The sequence below is a fragment of the Sitophilus oryzae genome, unplaced genomic scaffold, assembly GCF_002938485.1.
Source record: "Sitophilus oryzae breed Bouriz unplaced genomic scaffold, Soryzae_2.0 scaffold_172_pilon_pilon, whole genome shotgun sequence".
NCBI classification, from domain to species: Eukaryota; Metazoa; Arthropoda; class Insecta; order Coleoptera; family Curculionidae; genus Sitophilus; species Sitophilus oryzae.
The window spans coordinates 6099071-6122175 of NW_022146424.1; the positions used below are offsets into that span (position 1 = coordinate 6099071).

General features: G+C 33.0%; 1 protein-coding gene across 4 annotated transcripts in view; it reads left to right on the forward strand.

Annotated features, from left to right (window-relative positions):
* Positions 1 to 23105, forward strand: part of LOC115881722 (TBC1 domain family member 1) — a 132792-nt gene that overhangs the window by 90787 nt on the left and 18900 nt on the right. The window contains exons 1-3 of one of the 4 annotated variants that reach the window (XM_030899338.1): positions 3340 to 3558; positions 20394 to 20519; positions 21435 to 21605. In XM_030899338.1, the coding sequence (XP_030755198.1) occupies positions 3556 to 3558; positions 20394 to 20519; positions 21435 to 21605 (300 nt within the window). In that variant the 5' untranslated portion in view covers positions 3340 to 3555. Of the gene's footprint in view, positions 1 to 3339; positions 3559 to 11861; positions 12055 to 16686; positions 17041 to 20393; positions 20520 to 21434; positions 21606 to 23105 lie in introns of those variants that run through there. The other 3 variants (XM_030899339.1, XM_030899337.1, XM_030899335.1) reach the window with 3 other exon arrangements.

Here is a 23105-nt window from a genome sequence, read left to right on the forward strand (position 1 = left end):
TTCAAGGAAATTATTATTATTTTTTAATTACTACATGAGATTCTATTGCAAATAATATAATAATTTGAAATATTTTGAGAGGCGCTTGAAAATATTGTCAATAAACCCACTATTTTATTCAGTAAAGTCGATTGCGTTTTGGAATTTACCTAATAAAGGCGTTAAAATCGTACGGTAAATAACGAAAAAATAATAATGGCTTCCATAATTATTTTCCATCATGACATTTAGTTTTATGAAATGTGAAATTGCATGAAGAGGTCGCTGCGAATAAAGTTTAATAGTTTAACGAAAATTCCACATGTCGGTCGGTGGATAACACTTGGCTGTCACGAATCCTCGACTAGGCAGCTTCGTAACAGATAAGTCGCATTCACCAGTAGGCTAATTTATAGTAACACATCATAGTAACTCTTTTAGTTGCAAAAACTACCCAAGACACTACCCGGTTAGTCAAAATCTTTCTCCATTTTGGTCGCAGTTACTTAGAAGCTACGAATATTCGACGTAGCCGCCGATGGTCACCGCCCACTTTGTAGTAGCTTTGATAGTAGCAGTTACGTATCTACCACTATAAATGCTAGTTGGGCTGCGTATGCTGAATACACATTTGAACAATTTTGGTGAAGCCGATTTTAACTAATTTAAGAAAAACTACATCTATTGATAAATTAAAACTGAACAGGTAACAATGCAAAACTAGGCAAATATCAACATACCTTCAGTTGTCAGTGATATGCTTGACTTTACTCAACTTATTCACAGGTGAATGCCTTGCTCTACTAGTTTTAGGATTTAGATTAGCTAGGAACTTTGTATAAGTCAAAATAAATAAAGACAATAGATGTCCGATATTGGACATGGACAATGGAGTAAGCACCATTAAAAAATAAAGAAGAAAAATAAAGACTGTCATTCCCCAGCTGTCTTTGATGTCGTTTTTTGGATCGTATGGTATTTAATGTTATCACTGTGATTTTATATCAATCTCAAATACTAGTCTTTACTAATGTCAATTAATGTTTTTTTTTTAATTTTTATAGATTTATTTTTACTTTTTACATATTTATTATTGATTAATACAATTTTTAGGAATGTGTATAATCTTCATTTTTTTTTAAATTACTTATACGCGCATTCAAAATTTCAGCTAAATTGGAAATAAAGTTTATAATAATATAGTGTCTAAAGCGGGCCACTCACGATACTGCGGCGCCATACAACAGAATCGTACAACAAAATTGAACAATTTTGCAGCAAATTGCCAACGCTCACTCACGATCAAACATTTAGTTTAAAAGTGTTGTTCAAGCAAAAATGTCGGAAAGCGAAGAAGATATTTTGTTAGCAACAGCTGCAGTATGTGCAGTGCAAATAATTGAAAACGCAAGAAACGATATTGTAATCGAAGGTGGTGGTGTAAGGAATGGTTACTAAAAAGATCCACATATTCACATATTAATTTACTCGAAGAATTACGGCTGTACCCAGATGATTGGCGTAATTATCTACGAATGGACAAAAAGTCATATTTAGAGTTACTTAATTTAGTTGCACCCTTCATTAGAAGAAAAGATACGAATATGGGCTCCACTTCTTTGAATTTTTCAACTAGAGTACACATTGTCCGTTTTCTTACTACACGATCATGATACTCTGGGGCTTTAACTTTCCAAAGACACGTAATAAAGCGGGCCACTCACGATACTGCGGCGCCGTACAACAGAATCGTACAACAAAATTGAACAATTTTGCAGCAAATTGACAACGCTCACTCACGATCAAACATTTAGTTTAAAAGTGTTGTTCAAGCAAAAATGTCTGAAAGCGAAGAAGATATTTTGTTAGCAACAGCTACAGTATGTGTAGTGCAAATAATTGAAAACGCAAGAAACGATATTGTAATCGAAGGTGATGGTGTAAGGAATGGTTACTAAAAAGATCCACATATTCACATATTAATTTACTCGAAGAATTACGGCTGTACCCAGATGATTGGCGTAATTATCTACGAATGGACAAAGACTCATATTTAGAGTTACCTAATTTAGTTGCACCCTTCATTAGAAGAAAAGATACGAATATGGGCTCAACTTCTTTGAATTTTTCAACTAGAGTACACATTGCCCGTTTTCTATACTTTACTCTGGGGTTTTAACTTACCAAAGACACATAATAAAGCGGGCCACTCACGATACTGCGGCGCCGTACAACAGAATCGTACAACAACATTGAACAATTTTGCAGCAAATTGACAACGCTCACTCACGGTCAAACATTTAGTTTAAAAGTGTTGTTCAAGCAAAAATGTCGGAAAGCGAAGAAGATATTTTGTTAGCAACAGCTGCAGTATGTGTAGTGCAAATAATTGAAAACGCAAGAAACGATATTGTAATCGAAGGTGATGGTGTAAGGAATGGTTACTAAAAAGATCCACATATTCACATATTAATTTACTCGAAGAATTACGGCTGTACCCAGATGATTGGCGTAATTATCTACGAATGGACAAAGACTCATATTTAGAGTTACTTAATTTAGTTGCACCCTTCATTAGAAGAAAATATACGAATATGGGCTCCACTTCTGTGAATTTTTCAACTAGAGTACACATTGCCCGTTTTCTTACTACACGATCACGATACTCTGGGGCTTTAACTTTCCAAAGACACGTAAAACTTCGGTAGATTTCAAAAAACCTAGTTAAAAATTGTTGGGAATATTTACATCTTTACAGAAATCGGCACGATTTTACTGCTGCAGTTAAAAGTTTCGAACTGCGATCCAATACAATTCAACTCGGTCGGTTGTGCACACACACGATACCATATTGTCAATTGTCGTCCGATTTTGTCGTATCCAACATAATCGTACTGCGGCGTAGTATCGTGAGTGGCCCGCTTAATGTTGTATAGATAATGAATGTACGGAACCCTGCGTACGCGAGTCCGACTCGCACTTGATCAATTTTTTTAAATCCAAGGCATTCGTATTCAAAATATAAATTTTGAAACATCTCAAGAATTTTTAGGATAAACAAATCTATTTCTTATACAAAGTTTTCTGTTATTTATTCTTAATTCAATATGAAACTTCTAGTTTACATTTGTAGAGTTTTTCTAACGTGCTATTAATATAGTTCAATGTCGCAAATAAATAATTAAATTGCTATTTGTTGATATGATTTTCAGTATGTTCTGGTCATTTTCGCGGCGGTAATAGGCAAATATTGGTGTTGCTGTTGTCGTCGCTCACCTTTAATAATAAATCCACTTGTTTTCCGTGAGTGATATATTTTTCAGGCAAATGTGACGAAATAGTGTTGTGCCAAGCATACAATAGGAACGTCGGTATTTATTTAGTTCGTGATTTTTTACGTTCATTTTCAATGTTCGTGTTCGTGTTTGTGTGTTTTTGAATATTTCGTCTTTTTTATATAATTTTTATAAAAACTTTTTTCAAAAAGTGACTTCAATTTTACTTTTAGAAGTTATCAACAATTAATAGACCTTTAAATGGTCTTAGGATTATTTAATTGATATTATTTGACATATTATGGTAAGAATGATCTTTAAACTATCAAACTTTTTAGTTAATAGTAATTAATACCATACGATTAAAAAAAAACGGCGTCGGAGATGACTGGGGAATGACAATCGGTTATAATTTTGGCTAGATCAATCTCTAGAGGTCATGTACTAAAAATTGACATAAAAATTGACCAAAAACTAACACTAAATTATAGAGAGACTAGCGCGTACTAGCGACTTCGTTCGCGTCGAATTAATCATTTGTAATGGTGATGATAAAGCAAAGCAAGAATTTCCATTAACATACAAACTGGATAAAATTTTCTCACATTTATGTCAGCATGAGAAAAAACAATATGGCGATATTATTATATAACTTGGTAATATTTGATGGGTAGTTTCATCTCGTTGGAATTTGACTTTCGAAAAATCCGTTTGCCAAAAATAAGCTTTTTACGTCAAGCAGTTTAAGCAGAATCGTGGTTAAGAAATTACTCAATTTTTTGGAACACCCTGCATGATTTTTTAAAAAATTTCAAAATATGTAAAAAAACCAAATAAATTATGCTTGTCCATGCGTTTTCCCGAAAGTCTAACCGTTTTTTAAATAACAAATATTGTAATATTTGAGGGGCGTTTTCACCCTCTTGGAATTTGAGATTCCAGAAACCCCTCCTTATCGAACCCCTACACCCCACAGTCAATCCGTTTGCCAAAAATCAGCTTTAAACGTCAAGCAGTTTAAGCAGAATCGTGATTACTCAATGGTCATATTTTATGAAACACCCTGTATAAATTTATAAAAAATCTTAAAATATGTAAAACAACAAAATAAAATATACGTGTTTAAGAGTTTTTCCGAAAAACTCACCGGTTTTTAAATAAAAAATATTTTAATATTTGAGGGATAGTTTCACCCCCTTAGAATTCGAGTTCCGAAAAATCCCTTACTATCGAACCTCTACACCCTAAAGTCAATCTGTTTTCCAAAAATCAGCTTTTTACGTCAAGCGCTTTAAGCAGGATCGTTATTAATCAATGACCAGATTTTTCGAAACACCCTGTATACCTTTTTAAAAAATCTTAAAATATATAAAAAAAACAAAATAAAATATACGTGTTTAAGCGTTTTTTCGGAAACTTGACCGTTTTTTAAATAAAAAATATTGTAATATTTGAGGGGTGTTTAATTACCCTCTTGGAACTGGAATTTCAAAAAATCCCTTCTTATCGAACCTCTACACCCTAGAATCAACCTGTATGCCAAAATTGAGCTTCTTACGTTGAGTGGTTTGAACAGGATCGTGATTAATCAGTATGTCAGTCACTTAAGGATTTTATATTATATTAGTATAGATTAAAAAAGAATAAAACGATTCCAGACACAGAAACTTAAAAAAAAATATTTTTGTGAAGTGAAACTTCTTTACGCGCGTTGAGAGTATAAATTCAAGGCCTTGACACACGAGCTAGCGATACGAAAAATGGTAACGATCTGTGCCAAAATATTTGATATTTTGATACAAATTTTGTGAAAGCGAATCAAATTATTTACTAATTTTTAATTATTATGTTTTCAACATTTCAAACTACAGTTTTTCAAACGTGTCCTTCAAATCCTTCAATTTAATAGCTGTTTCCAGCCGTCTCTGACGCCGTTTTTTTTCGATCATACGGTATTAAAGTGAATGCTATAAAATGCGCAGTGAAATGTAGTACCTATATTGTGTTGGTGGTATATAAACATGTTTATTTTTAAAAATGTGCTGGTTTGTAGCTTGTTTTTGTGCTAGCATAACCAATTTCATATTTTGGTAAATTCTATTTCAGAATTCAAAACACATAAAAATTTACATCAACAACATTAATAAATTAACTTTTGCATTAAAATGACATGCAACAAACTGTTCCCTACGATCGAAAAAAAATAAAATATAAAAAAAATAAAAAAATATCGTCAGAGAGGGCTCGGAAATGAAATTGCTGTTTATTAAGTATTTTAGTAAAATTATATGGAGAATAAACTGGGGGATGTTTTTTTCTATATATTTTATATTCATTGAACAGGCTATAGATTTTATTGGTTATTTACCTTATCTCTCTTTAAAAAAAAAAGAAAATACCACTCCTGCAACTCCCAGTGGACGATATGCCAAGAACGTACAACTTTGACAAACATGTCAATGTAGTATTGAGCAGTAAGAAGGATTGGAAGAGCGAAACGCTTGCCCAGCAGTTAAAAGACCATACCATAACTTGGTATACTGATGCTTCCAAAACCAATACGGGAACAGGGATCGGAGTGTTTGGGCCGAGAGCTAATTACTCCGAACCAATGGGCACTTACCCTAGTATCCTACAGGCAGAAATCTACGCTATCGAGAGATGCGTACAACTTATCTTAGATAGGAACTATCGGAAACAAGAAATAGCCATCTTATCTGATAGTCAAGCAGCGTTAAAGGCGATCAACTCAGTATCAATCGATTTGAAATTGGTCAAAGAATGCATAGAGAAGCTGAATAAATTAGGCAAAGAAAACAAAGTCCTCCTACACTGGGTGCCTGCTCACCAAGGGATAGAAGGCAATGAAAAAGCAAATAATCTAGCTAGGAAAGGAGCGAACACTCCACTAACTGGACCAGAACCGTTCTGCTTTCCAGTGGTAACCAACTCAAGGCGGAACTCAAGAATTTGGAAGATTCCATCCGCAACCTGGAATGGAAATCTTGCAATGGTCTAAGACACTCGAAGAAGTTTCTGAGGGCTTATGATCAAGAAAAATCACAGATCTTCCTGGGTCTGAGTAAGAACAATCTTCGGATTGTCACGGGGTTTTAACAGGACACTGTCTCCTCAATGAACACCTCAGTAGATTGAAACTAAGAAGAAACGGCGAATGCAGATTCTGTGGGAAGATGGTGAAACACCAGTACACCTCATCACTGAGTGCGCCGAGACGACAACCATTCGTGCCATGAACTTTGGTACGACTGATATTGGAGATGGAGAACTACCCTCTATAAAACCGTCCCAGATACTGGCTTTTGTCAAAGCCCTGGGACTGTATGATGAGTTATGATTCAAGAAAGGGGGACACAATGGATCTGTAAGGTCGAAGTGATTAACCCCCCTCCCACTCATTCTAAATTCTAAAATTCTACCTTTATCTCATCATAACCCAACCTGTCATGAGAGTGACAGTTGTTTTCTGTAATTTTTCCGTCGAGATTCTTCATTGAGTCAAAAATTGCGCTAAAAGGATGGAATGTATAATAAATAATAAAAAATATGTATTTTTAAGCAAAAAACATGTATTTTAATTTGTGTTCTATTAAAGAGTTATTTAAAAAAGCTTGATTTTATAGGTTAATTCTTCCATTAAAATTTTAATGTTTTTCTCACCTACTCTGTATATGTTATTGTCATAATGTCATAGTTGATAACACTAAAAATAATCGAAAAAAATGTTATTAAACAGGAATAAATTTTACTTAAGCAATTAGAGATAAATATAGGTATAACCTTCGTTAAGATGAAGCAATTATGCATGATAATGAATTTTTCGTTATATAATAACAATTATTCTTACCAACTTGACCGTGACAATGAGTATCATACGTAAAAATTTGGTACAATTAGGTACAGAACGATTCTCGTATATTTATTTGGAATTATATATACCGGGTGCGTCTCAACAGTGGCTCACCCCTATAACTTTTTTATTTTTTCAGTTAAAAAAACGAGATTTGGTATGTTAGTATATGACATAAATTAGGATTGAGTGACGTATTCACTTGTTTTTGGTCACTTCCTGTTTCACCGGAAATGACTACAACTTTTGATTTTTAAATAGCACCCCCTATATTTTTTTACTTTATTTCATAGAAAATGACATTCTGAATAGAATGACATATCATATGTCAATTTTGACATTTTTGCATATGGTTTATTTGAAATTATACCTTGTGGTTTGTAACGAAAATTTTTCACTCGAAATACCAAGTGTGTAGTATCAAATTATTCGTAAAAAAATGCTTTTTCCAAATATGCTAATGAGCCACCCTCGTTTCGTTTGGAAAAATTGAGATATGATTAAAAATACGATTTGAGCATTTTCTAACTGGCCAGGACAAGACACTAAGAACATTAGACGATCAAATCTATTTTTCCAAGGCTCCTTGATTAAGAATTAGTGTTTTTAACATAGCCATGGCACTCTAGATTGAATTTTAAAAAACAATTTTTTACTAAGCGAGAATGTCAAAAGTTGGCATATGATATGTCATTCTATTCAGAATGTCATTTTCTATCGAATAAAGTAAAAAAGTAAAAGTTGCAGTCATTTCCGGTGAAACAGGAAGTGACCAAAAACAATTGAATACGTCAATCAATCCTAATTATGTCATATACTAACATACCAAATCTCGTTTTTTTATCTGAAAAAATAAAAAAGTTATAGGGGTGAGCCACTTTTGAAACGCACCCGGTATAATACTGAAATTAATATAGTTATTCAATCGAATTACTAATATATCGATATATCAAATCATATATATTTGTTAAAAATATCGATATTTTTGAATATCTTTAAATGAATATCCGTCTTTGCATTCTCTTGTAGGATAAAAAGCATATTGGCAAATTAACCTATGATTCGCAAAAATTAAGGTTAATTATCTTAAAAGAGTTGCAGGTTAATGTTAATAAAATAAAGCCATTTTAGTAATATTTGGGACGAATGAATAAATTAATTTTAAATTTATTAAAAACTATCGCAATTTTTTGTGAACTTTTGCAAAATTAATATGAAAATTATGATTTTTGTCGCTATTTATTAAGTTACTACTGTTGGGTATTTTAGATAAGCTTAAGATTGAGCTTAAGAAATTAATTTCTTGAGAAATATACAGGGTATCTCGTTTAAAAAAAAATCCTAAACTTTGGCTTATATCTGGTTTGGTTTGGTTTGGACACGAAGCCTACTTTTTGCGCTTGATTTTCTAGTCTTTTAGTTATCGATATCAGCTCTTTCCGATCTCTTGCTAAGATAACTAAATCATCAGTAAAGGCTAAGCATTGGTGTCTTTTTGTATACAGAAGGCCCTCTCTGTTGATTCCTGCATCTTTATAACTTTTTCTAATACTATACTAAACAGTACTGAAGATAGTGGACCCCCTGTCGTAATCCGTCCCTGATTATAAATTTTTCCGTTGTTTTCTAATTTACTTTGACTTCATTTACTGTCTCTTAGAGTGTCAATTTTATCATCTTAGTCAGTTTCTTGCTAACCCCTAATTCTGTTAATGCTCTAAACACCTCCGTCCTTTTAACTTTGTCATATGCCTGCTGAAAGTCGATAAATAGGAGTATTTTTTTTGTTTTCCGTATTCATAACTCTCCGCTTATATTTGTCTCATCAATCTTCTCATCAACCTCCTCCACAAATATTTCTTTTATACCTATATGTTGCCAGTACTTTATACGCTACACTTAGGAGAGCTATACCTCTGTAGTTTTTTTTTCTTCAAGTTTTCCTCATAAAACTTCCTCTTTTTATTTCGTAATATGTTTTTAGTTTTTCTTCGTTGTTTCGCGTATTCTATTCTAGTTTGTTGTGTTTCTTTTTCCAATATCTGTAATCTTAGTTTATTTCTAACTTCTAGCTCAATTTTACATTCTTCATCAAACCATTGTTTTGACTCTCTGTGTCCGCTTCTTTTTCCACATAACTTTGCACTATTTTTTTATCTCTGTCTTCAGAACTGTCCACTTTCCTTCTATTGTATCTTCATCTAAGCTTTAGGTCTAGGTAAACTTAGTCTCTTCATTTAAGCATTCCGGGTGAAAGTGGAAGTGATCAAAAATAATTAACTACGTCCATCGATCCTGATTTATGTTATACAGGGTTGTTCACCACATACGACACGAAGTATTGTAGCTAAACGACTAGATTTTTACAAATTGTAAGTTTTGGATTCGTTGAAGGACTATTAGAGCTACAATTTAAAAATATTTTTACAAAATACAGAGTGTCCCAAATAAATAAAAAATATCAAAGTTGTATTTTTTTAAACGGAACACCCTATATATTATTACATTTTTAGTTTCTACGCTTAAAATAAAGGTAAATTTGATTAAGGTTTATTACACTTAAACCTTACCGTTTTTGAAATATTTTCAATTTTGTGAAATTGCAGTATAAATTTTAAGGCTTCATTTCTCCGAGGGTATCAAAGTTTTTATTACTAAATATTTACTGAAGTTTATTTATTGATCAGTTATTGTGTTGCTATAATAAAAACTTTACTACCTTATACAGAGTGTCTAAAAATTAATTTTAAATAATTACTAGCTTTAAAGGGCAATAATTTGTTTAATTTAAATGGAACACCCTGTATATTTTATGAGAATCAGATGCACAATTTAATTGTCTATCAAATTGTATTATACCATTTTTTACCTATCTCTTCAAGTTTCCGTAGAAAATGCATTTTCTTGTAATTTAGAACTCATTTATCAATATACCCATGGAATACTGACATTTTAGATTATTTTTAAAGATGTACCAAATTTTTAAAGAGTACAGATACTAATATTGTCGATATAGTTCGTTTATTTCATTAAAAAAAACTGTTTAAATATTTGTTAAAAAGGACCAATTAATATGATTCCAGTATTCAAACTACATTAATTGACTGTTTGCGTTGATTAATAATAATTGCTCCAAATACTAAAAAGCTGAATTATGTATGTGTATTAGACAGTGTGGTAAAAAGTAACACCTTAAAAATGATATTTAATTTTTCGACAAATGCCTATTTATAACAACAGAGACGTTCATTTTCATAACTTATTATTATATTGATTTCTGATTCAAATCCACATTTATTTAGAATAATTTATTAACGAACACAATTAAGTATGTAGTTAATTAGTATTTGGGCGGAAATACTGTGGTATATTTAATTAATGGTATACTCTTTTATAAAGATTTAAATAGTTTTCTTTTTGCATACAAATGGGCTAGTAATATTATCGTTTTACTAAAAACGATAATATTACTAGCCTATTACATGTTTTGTACATTTGTTGTTTTAAAAACAATCTAAAATGTCAATATTCCATGGGTATATTGATAAATGAGGTCTAAATTATAAGAAAATGCATTTTCCACGAAAACTTGAAGGAATAGGTAAGAAGTGGTATAATACAATTTGATAGACAATTAAATTGTGCATCTGATTCTCATAAAATATACAGGGTGTTCCATTTAAATTAAACAAATTATTGCCCTTTAAAGCTAGTAATTATTTAAAATTAATTTTTAGACACTCTGTATAAGGTAGTAAAGTTTTTATTATAGCAACACAATAACTGATCAATAAATAAACTTCAGTAAATATTTAGTAATAAAAACTTTGATACCCTCGGAGAAATGAAGCCTTAAAATTTATACTGCAATTTCACAAAATTGAAAATATTTCAAAAACGGTAAGGTTTAAGTGTAATAAACCTTAATCAAATTTACCTTTATTTTAATCGTAGAAACTAAAAATGCAATAATATACAGGGTGTTCCATTTAAAAAAATACAACTTTGATATTTTTTATTTATTTGGGACACTCTGTATCTTGTAAAAATATTTTTAAATTGTAGCTGCAATAGTCCTTCAACAAACCAAAAACTTACAATTTGTAAAAATCTAATCGTTTAGCTACAATACTCCGTGTCGTATGTGGTGAACAACCCTGTATACTGATATACAGAATCTCAATTTTTTGTCTCAAAAAATAAAAAAGTTATAAGAGAGAGTAACTTTTAAAAAATACCCGTTATATAGATACCACTTGGTACCACGGCGTATAAATCAACATCATCATCTTTTATATGCCGTGTAGATACTATGAAAGACTGCGCGATAGGCTGAAAGTTCCCACGCACATGGGCCAATATGTCTGCACTAATCGGGTCTGTGCCAAAAAACTGAGCGCCTGTTGGGACCTTTAGTGTTTGTGTGTAATACCCCCCATTTTGACAATATTCTTTACTCTACTCTATACAACTATATTCCTTATAATGAAAATGTTAGTGGTAGAATATTTAGGAGTTAGTTGAAATAAATATTTATGGAAAAATCATAAAAAGAAAATGTTTATTAACGGAAATAGAAATAGAATGAACTTTCGCCTAGTGACTATTAAAGAAACAACGTGCTTACAACGATTTTTCGTTTAAAATTAAACTAATATGATGAGCCAACAAAAAGTTAAACACCTCCGAATCCGATAAATCTATTATCTATTTTCAAATTGCCAGTCGTAATTTTCAATTCGCACCTTTACGTGTGTTCGTGTGTTTAGAAAACGTCGTGAAAAATACTTTTTCATAATTTTCCGATCAAAGTACCAAGCTCCGTGGTGTTAAGCTTGTGTAGTGCGATGTTCTGAAAACGTGATATCAAACCAACGTGTGTGTGTGATTATTATATTTTAGAATTTATTGGATACATTTGGCATTACTGTAAGTACTTTGAGCGTGAAACAATATAAATAAAAAAATCTATTAATATGCATTAAAAATGCATGTATGTATGCGCATATGTATGCGCAAACAAATAATTGGACTTTGAATTTTATCACGAATTCCTTGAACAAAGTTCAATAATTTAGTTACATGAGTACAGTCAGTGTACTGCTCATGTGCATGTGAATTCTCCAAATTGAATGCTTCATCTTGAGAATAAAACTAATTTGATTGAATTGAAACTTAGGTCTAAACACAAATTTCCTTACCTGGAGTTAAGTCTTAAATTTATTACTTTCTAAACGAAACTCACAATCGATATAATATGCGTAACGTACCAATTTCACGCATGTCATCACATTTCAGCTGATCTATTCTACTGCGTGGCTTGTTCACTTCGTTCACTGCTCATCGGAATATTAGATCATATTGGTTATAACTTTGCCACCCGCACCCCTTTATGCTCGCGACTTATTAAGCTGGCTTGCGTGCACATGTAATCTGTGCACTAGCAGCTGAGTAATTCATGATTGGAACTTCTGATTTCACGAACTACAAAAAAAGCGTTAGTGTACATTTAATAGTAATAAATTTTAGTAGACAGTGTCTCTTTTAATAAAATAAGATCTTTTAATTTGTATCCTTATATTATTATATTTATTTTATATATTTCTTATACCGATCTGGTCATCGAAACTGCGTGGTCTGGATTTTAACGTGTAAGACAGTGATGTGGAAGAAGACATGAAAGACAGCTTAATGGGAAATCAAATGTATTAAAAAGGGATAAAAGTTAGGTTGATGCATTTTTTCCCCAATGGTATTGCCGGATTTTGCACCGGCAACAGTGTATGCCGCTTTTTATTTTATCTCTCTGTCTGTCAATCGATCATTTATATTTATCTCTGTCGCATGCATTAAAAGACCTACAAACCACGCAGATCGAGTGACCAGGATGGCATATTTAACATTTTGTTAGATATAATAGTTATCTAACATTTTTAATTTGAAAATATATTATTAGACTTAATGTCGGCAACATTTTTGTTTTTCGAAAGCTTAGTTTCAAAATATGTTTTGGACAGGCATATTTTTTTCGTAATATTGAATGAATTATGTTATTTGTAATTAGATAGTGTAATGTATATGGAACTTCAGCTTAGAATAAATTGATTTTGGTCTTTTTTAAGCTTCCGTACCCAAAGGGTAAAAACTGGAACCCTATTACTAAGACTTCGTTGTCCGTCCGTCCGTCTGTCACAAAGGTCTATCTTATGAACCGTTATAGCTAGACAGTTGAAATTTTTACAGATAATGTATCTATGTTGCCGCTATAAGAACAAATACTAAAAACAGAATTAAATAAATGTTTATAAATAAAAAGTACTTTCACTAAACATTATCTTTTAAGTAAGAATTTTACATAGAATCTCGGTGGCCGCGTGGTTAAAGTTTTAGGACTTTACGCTGCTATGACGTTGGAGCCGTAGTAAGGCAGGTTCGAATCCTAGTTAAGGCGACATTTTTTTAATCGTTTTTTTTTAATTTTTATATATTTTTACATATTTATTTTTACTTTTTACATATTTATTATTGGTTAATACTAATTTAATTTTTAGTAATGTGTTTCTTCATTTTTTTTAAATTACTTATACGCGCATTCAAAATTTCAGCTAAATCGGAAAAAAAGTTTATAATAATATAGTGTCTAATGTTGTATAGATAATGAATGGTACGGAACAATTCGTGCGCGAGTCCGACTCGCACTTGACCAATTTTTTTTGTTTTACTTGCCCAAAAAAATTGGAAACATTTTAGCTTATTACTAATGTTATACTTTTGTATTTTTCTCCTAGATATTAATTAATTAAAATAATAATTTTAATATTGTTACAATAAAAAACATATCTACAAGTATTATTTATAATTTTCATCTTAAAATTAATAGTAATTGTACATAATTATTAGGTTAAAATACAGTGAATTATAGAAAATTTATTATACTAAAACCAAGAAAAAATCCAATATTAGTTATTCTGGTCCCAATTAAATATTTCAAATAATATAAAATTAAAGAAACTTCATTTTACTAAAGAAATTATACCTACATATGTGAAAGACTAATTACTAAAAACCACCTTGCTTTGTCTAATTTTAGCTTAGTAGTCCTAGTAACTTAGAGTTTGTAGAATAAAAATGTTCTGCTTCAGTTATAATCGTTTACGTAAAAAATAATAATACCTACCTATGTTTTTTTTAAATATAAATTCGCTATAAAATTTATCAACTATGTCTTATATTTTGCATATAGAGGTAGAAAAAATCAGTAGATAACTTTTAAACACTATTGTTTTTCGGAGTATTCTCCATCAAGTGAAATGCATCCGTTCGAAACAATTCTAAAAGCAGTTTTTCCACTCGGTTGTTAATATTTTCAAAATTGCATATTTGAAGGCGCTGACTACACCTTCTGGGGACTGGAATCTTTGACCACACAGTTCATTCTTAATTTCTGGAAAAGTAAAAAAACCTTTAGCATTTAGGTCGGGCTGTATGGAGGATGGTTTAATTCGATATTTTCTCAATTGGTTTTCGAGCTGTGTGGGAACTTGCATTGTCTTGGTTGAGGCTCAGCACTTACTTCCGGTAAACAAATAGATATGTACCAATCAGCTAGCAGTAATAGGCTTTTCATCTTGCAGAGGAATTTTTGCTACATGACTCGCTTTTGAGAGAAACAAATGTCCCCACCATCTTTTTGGAAGCACTTCGAGAACTCATCAATTCATCTCGCAATACCCAAACAGCCGATTGACGTTTTTCGGGTTCAAGAGTAAATCCAGGATTCACCACAAAACTGTACTGTATATATTTTTTGAGTTTAAACCAGTGTAGAATTTTTTGACACTGTTGTAATTGATTTCTGATCTTCCGTCAACAGATGCTGTATCCAACGAGAAACAATTTTTTTACAGATACTTTCTCATGTAAAATTTTTTGAATTTCTGTGTGTAAGATGCCCAGTGATCAGAGCTTCAATTTCACGATATGTGACATGTCGATCTTACATACAGCTTACGTACAGCATCATGGTTGCCTGGATGCCTGCCGTTGTTGGTGGACCGGTTCTTGGATCGTCGCTAAGACTAATCCAAAGACTTGCTTGTCTGAGAATAACAGAGGCGATGAAATCAATGCCCTGTATCAATGGAGGCGCTTTTGGACCTTCCGCCTCTTCACAGAGTGATACAGTAGGAGGCAAGAATTCGACTTTATCGACAACAAAGTGTATTGTCTCTGGGAAATAGGACAGTAACAGGACACTTAAAGATGAGGGATTCTATTAGGGGACCTCTTCTTTAAATGAAATCGGACCAAATGACCCCTCTTTATATATACCACAAACCATTCGTGGTGAACAAAAAGGATCGAGGAATGTGGACAGATATAACATTTCTTCAGGACATACTAACCTGGTACACAGACGGGTCAAAGACCGCTGAAGAAACAGGAGCTGGAAGTATTTGGGGAAAGACCAAGGGTAAACTTATCCTTTTCCTTGTGTAAATACTCGTATTTCAAGCAGAAATCTTCGCCATTCTACAATATGCGAGAGAAAATAATAGAAGAGCTTATTCAGGTAAGCTCATCAATATATGTTCAGACAGCGAGGCGGCACTTGAGGCGCCAATGACCCGAAGGGTTCGTCGAGACTGATCTGGGAATGCCTAGATGAACTGGGAGCTCTGACACGAAGGAATAGAATTAAATTATTCTAGGTGCCGGGCTACAGCGGCATCCAAAGCAACGAAAAAGTCGATGAGCTAGCTAGGCAAGAATCATCGCCATTCTATCTTGGTCCAGAGCCAGTACTGGGAATACCCAAATGTATGGCTCGTAGTGCACTAAAACTCTGGATCATGTCCACTGGAGAAACAGACAGGGGCACACCCCCAGCAAGGCCTTTATCCAAGGACCTAGCTCTAAAACCGCAAAATAACTTCTAATGCTTAGCAGGAATAAAGTGTGGATTAGAACCGGCCTCTTGACAAGACACATGGCTATCAAGTGTTACCTGAACAAGCTCAACCTGCATCAAGGAAGTTTTTGCTGCAGACTCTGCGATAAAGATCTTGAAACAGTGGAGCACATAACCTGTAACTGCGAGGCTCTGGATCGCAAGCGACACTTTTTATTTGGAAAAGCTAGGCTAGAACTGGAAGAACTATCTAGGACCTGCACAAGTTATTGCAGAGCACAGGAATAGGAGAATGGGTGCAGATATAGAAAGGGGACAAACACGATAGACCCCACAGGTCGCAGTGTTTCCGGCAGAGGACAGCCCCTTGTTATTGAAAAAAAAGAGTAATCCGTCCACCATTTTATTAATCTAAGTAGAAAAATAAAGCCAGTAAATTGCGACATTGTCACAGACAATAAAGAAACTATCCTTGTTTAGTTTTTCAATGTTAAAAACATTTTCACCGATTTTTCCGGACCAAAGGTTAAGTTCCTGTTTGACTTTGAACGGCTACGCTTGCCAGCCACTAGGTGAATGAGTGATTCCCGAAAATAACTGGATATACCGTCAGCGGGGATTCGTTCCCGCTAGTCTCGAAGTCTGGCTCGGCTACCCACGGCCACATTCACCACTTTTTTCCGTATTTCTCAACTGGCGATCCATATTTTAACTATTATTTTGTTTTAAAAAACACTTTGAACCGATTTCGATCATATTTTAAAATATTTCCGCGCTTGCATACGTGTTACGGTTGTTTTCCTGACACAGATCCATGCTATTTTTAACATTTTACTGGAAAACACCTCGTCGGCGTGCGGAGTGAGTTTTTCGATCGGAAAGCAGTGAAAAAGTGTGTTTTAAACATGAATTTGGATAGGATTTCTATTCCCGTAGGGATTCACAGTCCCTATATAGCTGAGGCACACAGTATGAGCGATGCTTCGTATATAGAAAAGAAAGTTGTAAGTGTTTCTTTGTTGGAGGTGTTGTTTCCTTTGTTGCACTGTCTTCAATGTTTTGATTTTTTAACCTTCTGTTACTCGCCTTATTATCCCAATTAATTCTAACGAGGAAAATTTAAAAGAATGGGATGTCAGATTAGTAATTATGCAAATCATTTCCATTTATTTAAATTATAACAATTTTAAACATTGAAAAACTTGTAAATTGCAACTAAATATTATTGCTTCAATTTTCGCAGTAAGAAACTGCTTGGGCCTCATTTGCTACGCCATTGATGAGAGATTTTACATATGCATTTGGTGCGTTTGGACTAGCTAACTGGGTTTTTTGAGCATGTAATATTTCAAAATCATCTACTTCAGTAGATCTTGATGGTTCCTCAACATCCAAAAAAGGATGTTCAATAAAGTATATCTTAAAAGTTGGCGACGCGATTGCGATCTTCCAACACACACACCTACACACTACGGTTAAAGAATACAAGACATCTAAGTAGAATTTTGTTTGGGGTATTAAAATACCCCACTCGAATACTGGAGGTAGAGGTGGGAATTCTAGTTTCTTGAGAGGAACTAGTTCCTTAGTTCTAGTTCCTCCAGAGGAATAGTTCCTTGAACTAGGTCTTTAGTTCACAATAGTTCCCGACTAACATTGACATTCCCCTTGCTTGCTAATGCGTTTCGTTGTCAGTCAGAACTATTCACGGTATGATCTGTATAATTTTTATAATGTACGGATATATAACGAGACGTGTAATTGTGTATGTTAAAAACATTTAGGTAAGTTTTATTGCAGATAAAAAAAAAATAAAAAAAACTCAAATCAGAATTTAAAAAACTATATCACAAATCAATTGGAGCAAATATAACAAAAATTTTACGAAAAATTGCATTTTTCCTCACTTCAAGATTTTTGTTTTCGTCTAAAAATTCAGAATATCTACTTCGTTTTATAAGATATTTCTTAATTTTAGGGACCTAAAGTGAAACATTCCCATAAAATATTTAAAAAACAAACTAAAAATCAAAAACAGTATCCACGACAATTTTCTGTGGTAATTACGCCGCGCCGGCTGTGGCAATAGACAAGGCCGAATCCATCGTCGTCGCCTTCTATTATATCTCGGATCTGCCGACTGAATAGATTCCAGTGAACTAGTCTTTTAATAGTTCCTCTATGTCCGGATCCGATAACATACGGCTGGCACTCCCCACGCCTGCCTAGCATCAATCGCGCTGGCTGTTCCATACGTAAACTAGTCTTTTATTTAGTTCCTCTAGTTCCTTTAGGTCCGGATCCGATAACATACGGCATACGACTGGCACTCCCCACTCCTGCCTAGCATCGATCGCGCTGGCCCCATCCGTTCGTACGTAAACTAGTCTTTTATTTAGTTTAGTTCCTCTAGGTCCGGATCAGATAAAGTAGGGCTGGCATATACATTATCACAAATTTGTATCGAAATAAAAACTTTGCCTGTGTGAACGCTTTTGTTAGACAAGCTATAACCTTTAATGTATTAGATGCAATAATCAAGGATGATACTAATAAAAAAAAATAATGACAATGTAAATGAAGGCGAGATTTTTCGGATATTTTCATAGTCCGGTAACTTCCGGTTTTAACAGAAATGGCTCTGTATTCAAATATTTAAATGGAACACCTTATAGCGGGTGTTTCTCACGTAGTAGCTCACCCCCTATATTTTTTTTTATTTTTTCAGATAAAAAACGAGATTTGATTAGTATATGATATAAATTGAAGAGTTCAGGGAAAAAACATGATAAGCGTTATTTCACTAATTTTACAGGAGAGCACTGGACGGCTGGTGGTTATCAGGTTCTTTCCGTGTATTCTAGATTTTTACCAGGCATATATCATAGGTTTTAATAACTTATTGTCCTGCAGAGTTTATACATTTTGTAGGGATCAGTTAGACCTACTATGATATTGTAAAATCCTAAAATTAAGAAATTGGCGTTTATCAAGTTTGTTCCCTGGACGCTTCAATTAGGTATTTCAATGGTATTCAATGATAAACTTCCTCTTTCACCAGAAAAGACTATACCGTTTGATTTTTAAATGACACCTTCTATTAGTAGTATTTTTTTACTGTATTCGATAGAAACTGACACTCTGTACAGAATGATATATCATTAGCCAACTTTTGACAATTTCGCTTTAAAAAAAAGTAATAACATAATAGCTCCCGTATATAGCGTTTAACGCCTTGGGAGTAGCAAGGTACATCTTGCTATACTAGATCCGTTCGGTATACAAGGAAGGTAACGTGGCTAGCACTACGCTTCAACCGCCTATTATTACCTCAGGATTGTGAATCCCAAGTACTCATTTAAGGCTGAGTCGACCTAGGTACCCAAACTATTTTTATTTTAATAAAAATAGTCGGCTGATGAAATGCCGGGTGTGGGAATTGAACCCACACCTTGAGATTGGTAGACGAGAGCCTGTACCCCTACGCCACCGGGCACCTAAAAAAAATCATATTTTAAATTTCAAACTAGAGTGCCATGGCTCGAAAAATACAGCATTTTCAAATTCGCCCTGTATTTCAGGAACTAAGAGAGCTATGACGAGTAAGTAGCGTCTTTAATTTTATAAAAAAGTGGCTCAGTGATATTAAAACCGCATCTTTGTATCTTCTCATAAACGAGAAACCTAATTTTTAACTCTATGGAGAAACCCCATAAAACACACGAAAATGGGACATCCTGTATATACTTTTGAAAAACTGATGATATCCGAGAGATCGTTTACGTTCTGTATATAGGGCACGACCCTGTAAATAAGAAGAAGATTTAGCATAAGTAGAACAATGAGCCCTTTCAAAAAACAATGTGCCCTTTCAAAAGAACAATGTGACCTTTCAAAAAAAAACATAGCCCTTGACATTTCTTGGAGTATATTTGAGTTCCTGGATGAGAAGGAAACCTTTTTATTGCTTTCTGGAAGCTAAAAAGAAAAAGGAACAACAATTTAAAAAAAAGCTTAATTATGTAAATGGTCAATTATAATAATTCTTTTTTTATTTCAGTTTAAACAATCTTAATTTAACAAATATCATTTTTTTTTCAATAATTAGACTATTAAGTTCTTTTAAAAAAATATGTAACTTTCATTCTAAAAGACTGTGTAGAAATATTTGAGGAAGTTATAAATATTATCCAGAATATAACAGGTCTGGAAATGTTATAACAGTACAATAAAAAACCAAGTTCAATATGCTGTTTATATAGATGACCCCTGGAAAGTGTCCAAAATAACCTTCACTATTATTTTTATTTAATAGCGTAAAATTTTATTTATTGATAATTTTTTCGTTTCATTCCAGGTGACAGATCTGTATAAACAAATGAAGGAGCAGAGCCACGTAACGCCTACTAGGTCTCTGAGCAGTGCTGCTACTTTGACATCTTTGTGCGTGGACATATCACCGAGCTCTAGTAACTTTTTTGAGGTAAAAATGAAAAAAAAAACGACTAATTATTATTTTTGGAAGATGTTTTTTTTTATACAGGGTTTTCCCTGTGCCCCAAAAAGCTCTACATTAGGTTTGTGTTTTGAGATGTTTTAATTTTATTTCAATATTTTTTGTAAAATACAGAAGCAATGATAGTTTCTTCCCCAAAATGAACATTCCAAAAATACTGTGATTTTGATAAAAATGTTCTGTTGAAAGAGCCACATGTAATATATTACCGCGAATATCCGGGAAAACGTTAAAAATTTAGAAACACTTTACATACAAAAAATGTTTAGATTTGGATTCCGCATTTAATCGAAAAATAATATACAGGATGTTGCTTTAAAAAAATAGATATAGCATTTTAAATATTGCGATGTTGAAGAGGTCATAAAAATGCACTGTATAAGACAATGTAAATTTTCTTTAGCAGATTCCTTCTTTTGTTCTTGGTGTTTAGAAAAATATATACTGGGTGACAATTTGAAAACGAACAGTATTTAATATTGCCTCTACCGATGATAGTATGAAAATTTGGCGAAACACGTCAATTTACATATCAAGGGGGACAATTTTTGAGGCATTTGTTGTCGTGTTACCTTCAACCCCTTGACCCCCAGGGCACCTACACCTAAAATTTTAAATAGCAACCCCTATTTCTTTTACCATTTTTGTGTTTCTTATAGAATTCTACATAAACTGAATTATTTTTTTTGTCAAAATTGTGATACTTAACTAAAAGCTCACCCTAAAACTTTGTTCATATCTTCGAAAACAACCACGATATTGACTTTCTCGCATTAATGGGTCACCCTGTGTATATGTATATATTTATTATGGAATATATTATTATATATTATAATATATAGACAACAAAAATATTAAAAATGTATGTTTTTTCATCTGTAGGTTTTATACATAGGTAAAATAAAAGTATGGCAGAAGAAAGTTCCGGACACATTCATAGATGACGCCTTAGAAAAATTCAGAGTTCACGAGCTCGAAAAAAACAAATTAAAACATATTTCAGCTATTGGCAGACTGCAAAGCGAAGATAACATTTTAAGGAAAGGTTCAATCGTGAGTTTTAAACTTTAATACTTCATAATACCGTTCATTGAAAGAATTGGGAAGATACGCAATCTAATGGGCAAATTCGTGACAAGGCTGATTTGATTTCCCCTTACGCCTCAAGTACATACGTTTGACGAAAATATCTTTGGATGGAAAATCCGCGTTTATGTATTGAAAATTTATTCGTGTTAAACATAGAATAAACAGCAAAATAAAATACTAAATCACCACAATACACCAAAATACTTTTACTTTTAAACTGGACGCGCGTTTCGCTAACCATGTTAGCATCATCAGCAGATGATTATAAACTAAAATACAATCTACAATTGGAGCTTTTATATACTCGCTCAGTGGGCACAGAGTGGGCGTGGCAAGATCTAGCCAACCGAGTCAGAACCCACCGAGCGTAACAGTTAGATTTCCGCCACTAGAGTAGTAGGAACCAAGAACTTGAAGGAATTGGACCGTTGTCCCTGTTCATACTATCTTTACATTTATTAATTATGATGCTTTAATATGCATCTAATTGCCTGTAATTTGAGACTTGTTTAAGTAATTTTAAGTTATTAAGATCTATACAATGTTCTTTATCAACAATATGTTCGGCAACGCAAGATTTATCAGGTCTGCCATATCTTATCTGAGCTAAATGTTCTTTAAATCTAGTTAATATTGATCTTCTAGTTTGCCCAACATATTTCTGATCACAATCTTTACAAGAAATTTCATAAATACCTGACCTTTCCAGTGAGGTGTTTTATCCTTTGGATTGCCTAATAATTGTTGCACTATACACAAGTTTATAATTGGCATTCTTAAAAATTCCTTTTAGAACACGGGATAACTGTCTATCAAACGGTATTGAAAAATATTTTGTCGTATCTTTCTCCACTTGAAAAGTCGAATTTTCAGAAATCATTAACCTATACCTACATTTTTTCTTTTATCAACTATTGATGGAGAATATCCATTACACTCAGCTACATTCCTAATGTAATATCTTTCTATTTCATATCTTTCGTTGGAAAGTGGAAAACTAAGTAATCTATGAACTAAGAAATTTAAACTAGCCATTTTATGATAAATACTATGATATGATTCATTAGGAATATATCTGCGTGTAGTGGTATTTTTCCTAAAGATATCAAATTCCAGGCAATTATTAGTATTTCTAATAATTAATACATCTAGAAATGGTAATCTGTCGTTGTTCTCAATTTCATGTATAAATTTAATGAAGGGAAAACGATTATTTAACTTAGGAATAAAATTATCTATGGTGTCTGAATGTGTGTCAAAAACAGCAAAAATATCATCCACATACCTAAACCATACTCTTTGAAAATACTGAAACTGATTTTTAGCCTCCACTTCAAACCTGCTCACGAATAAAAAGTTGTTTAGTTGGCTTGGAAATTACGACTGTTAACATTTAACAATTTTACATATGAAATAACAACAATCTTCATTTCCAAGCCAACTCTGACGTTCAATGCCGTTCTT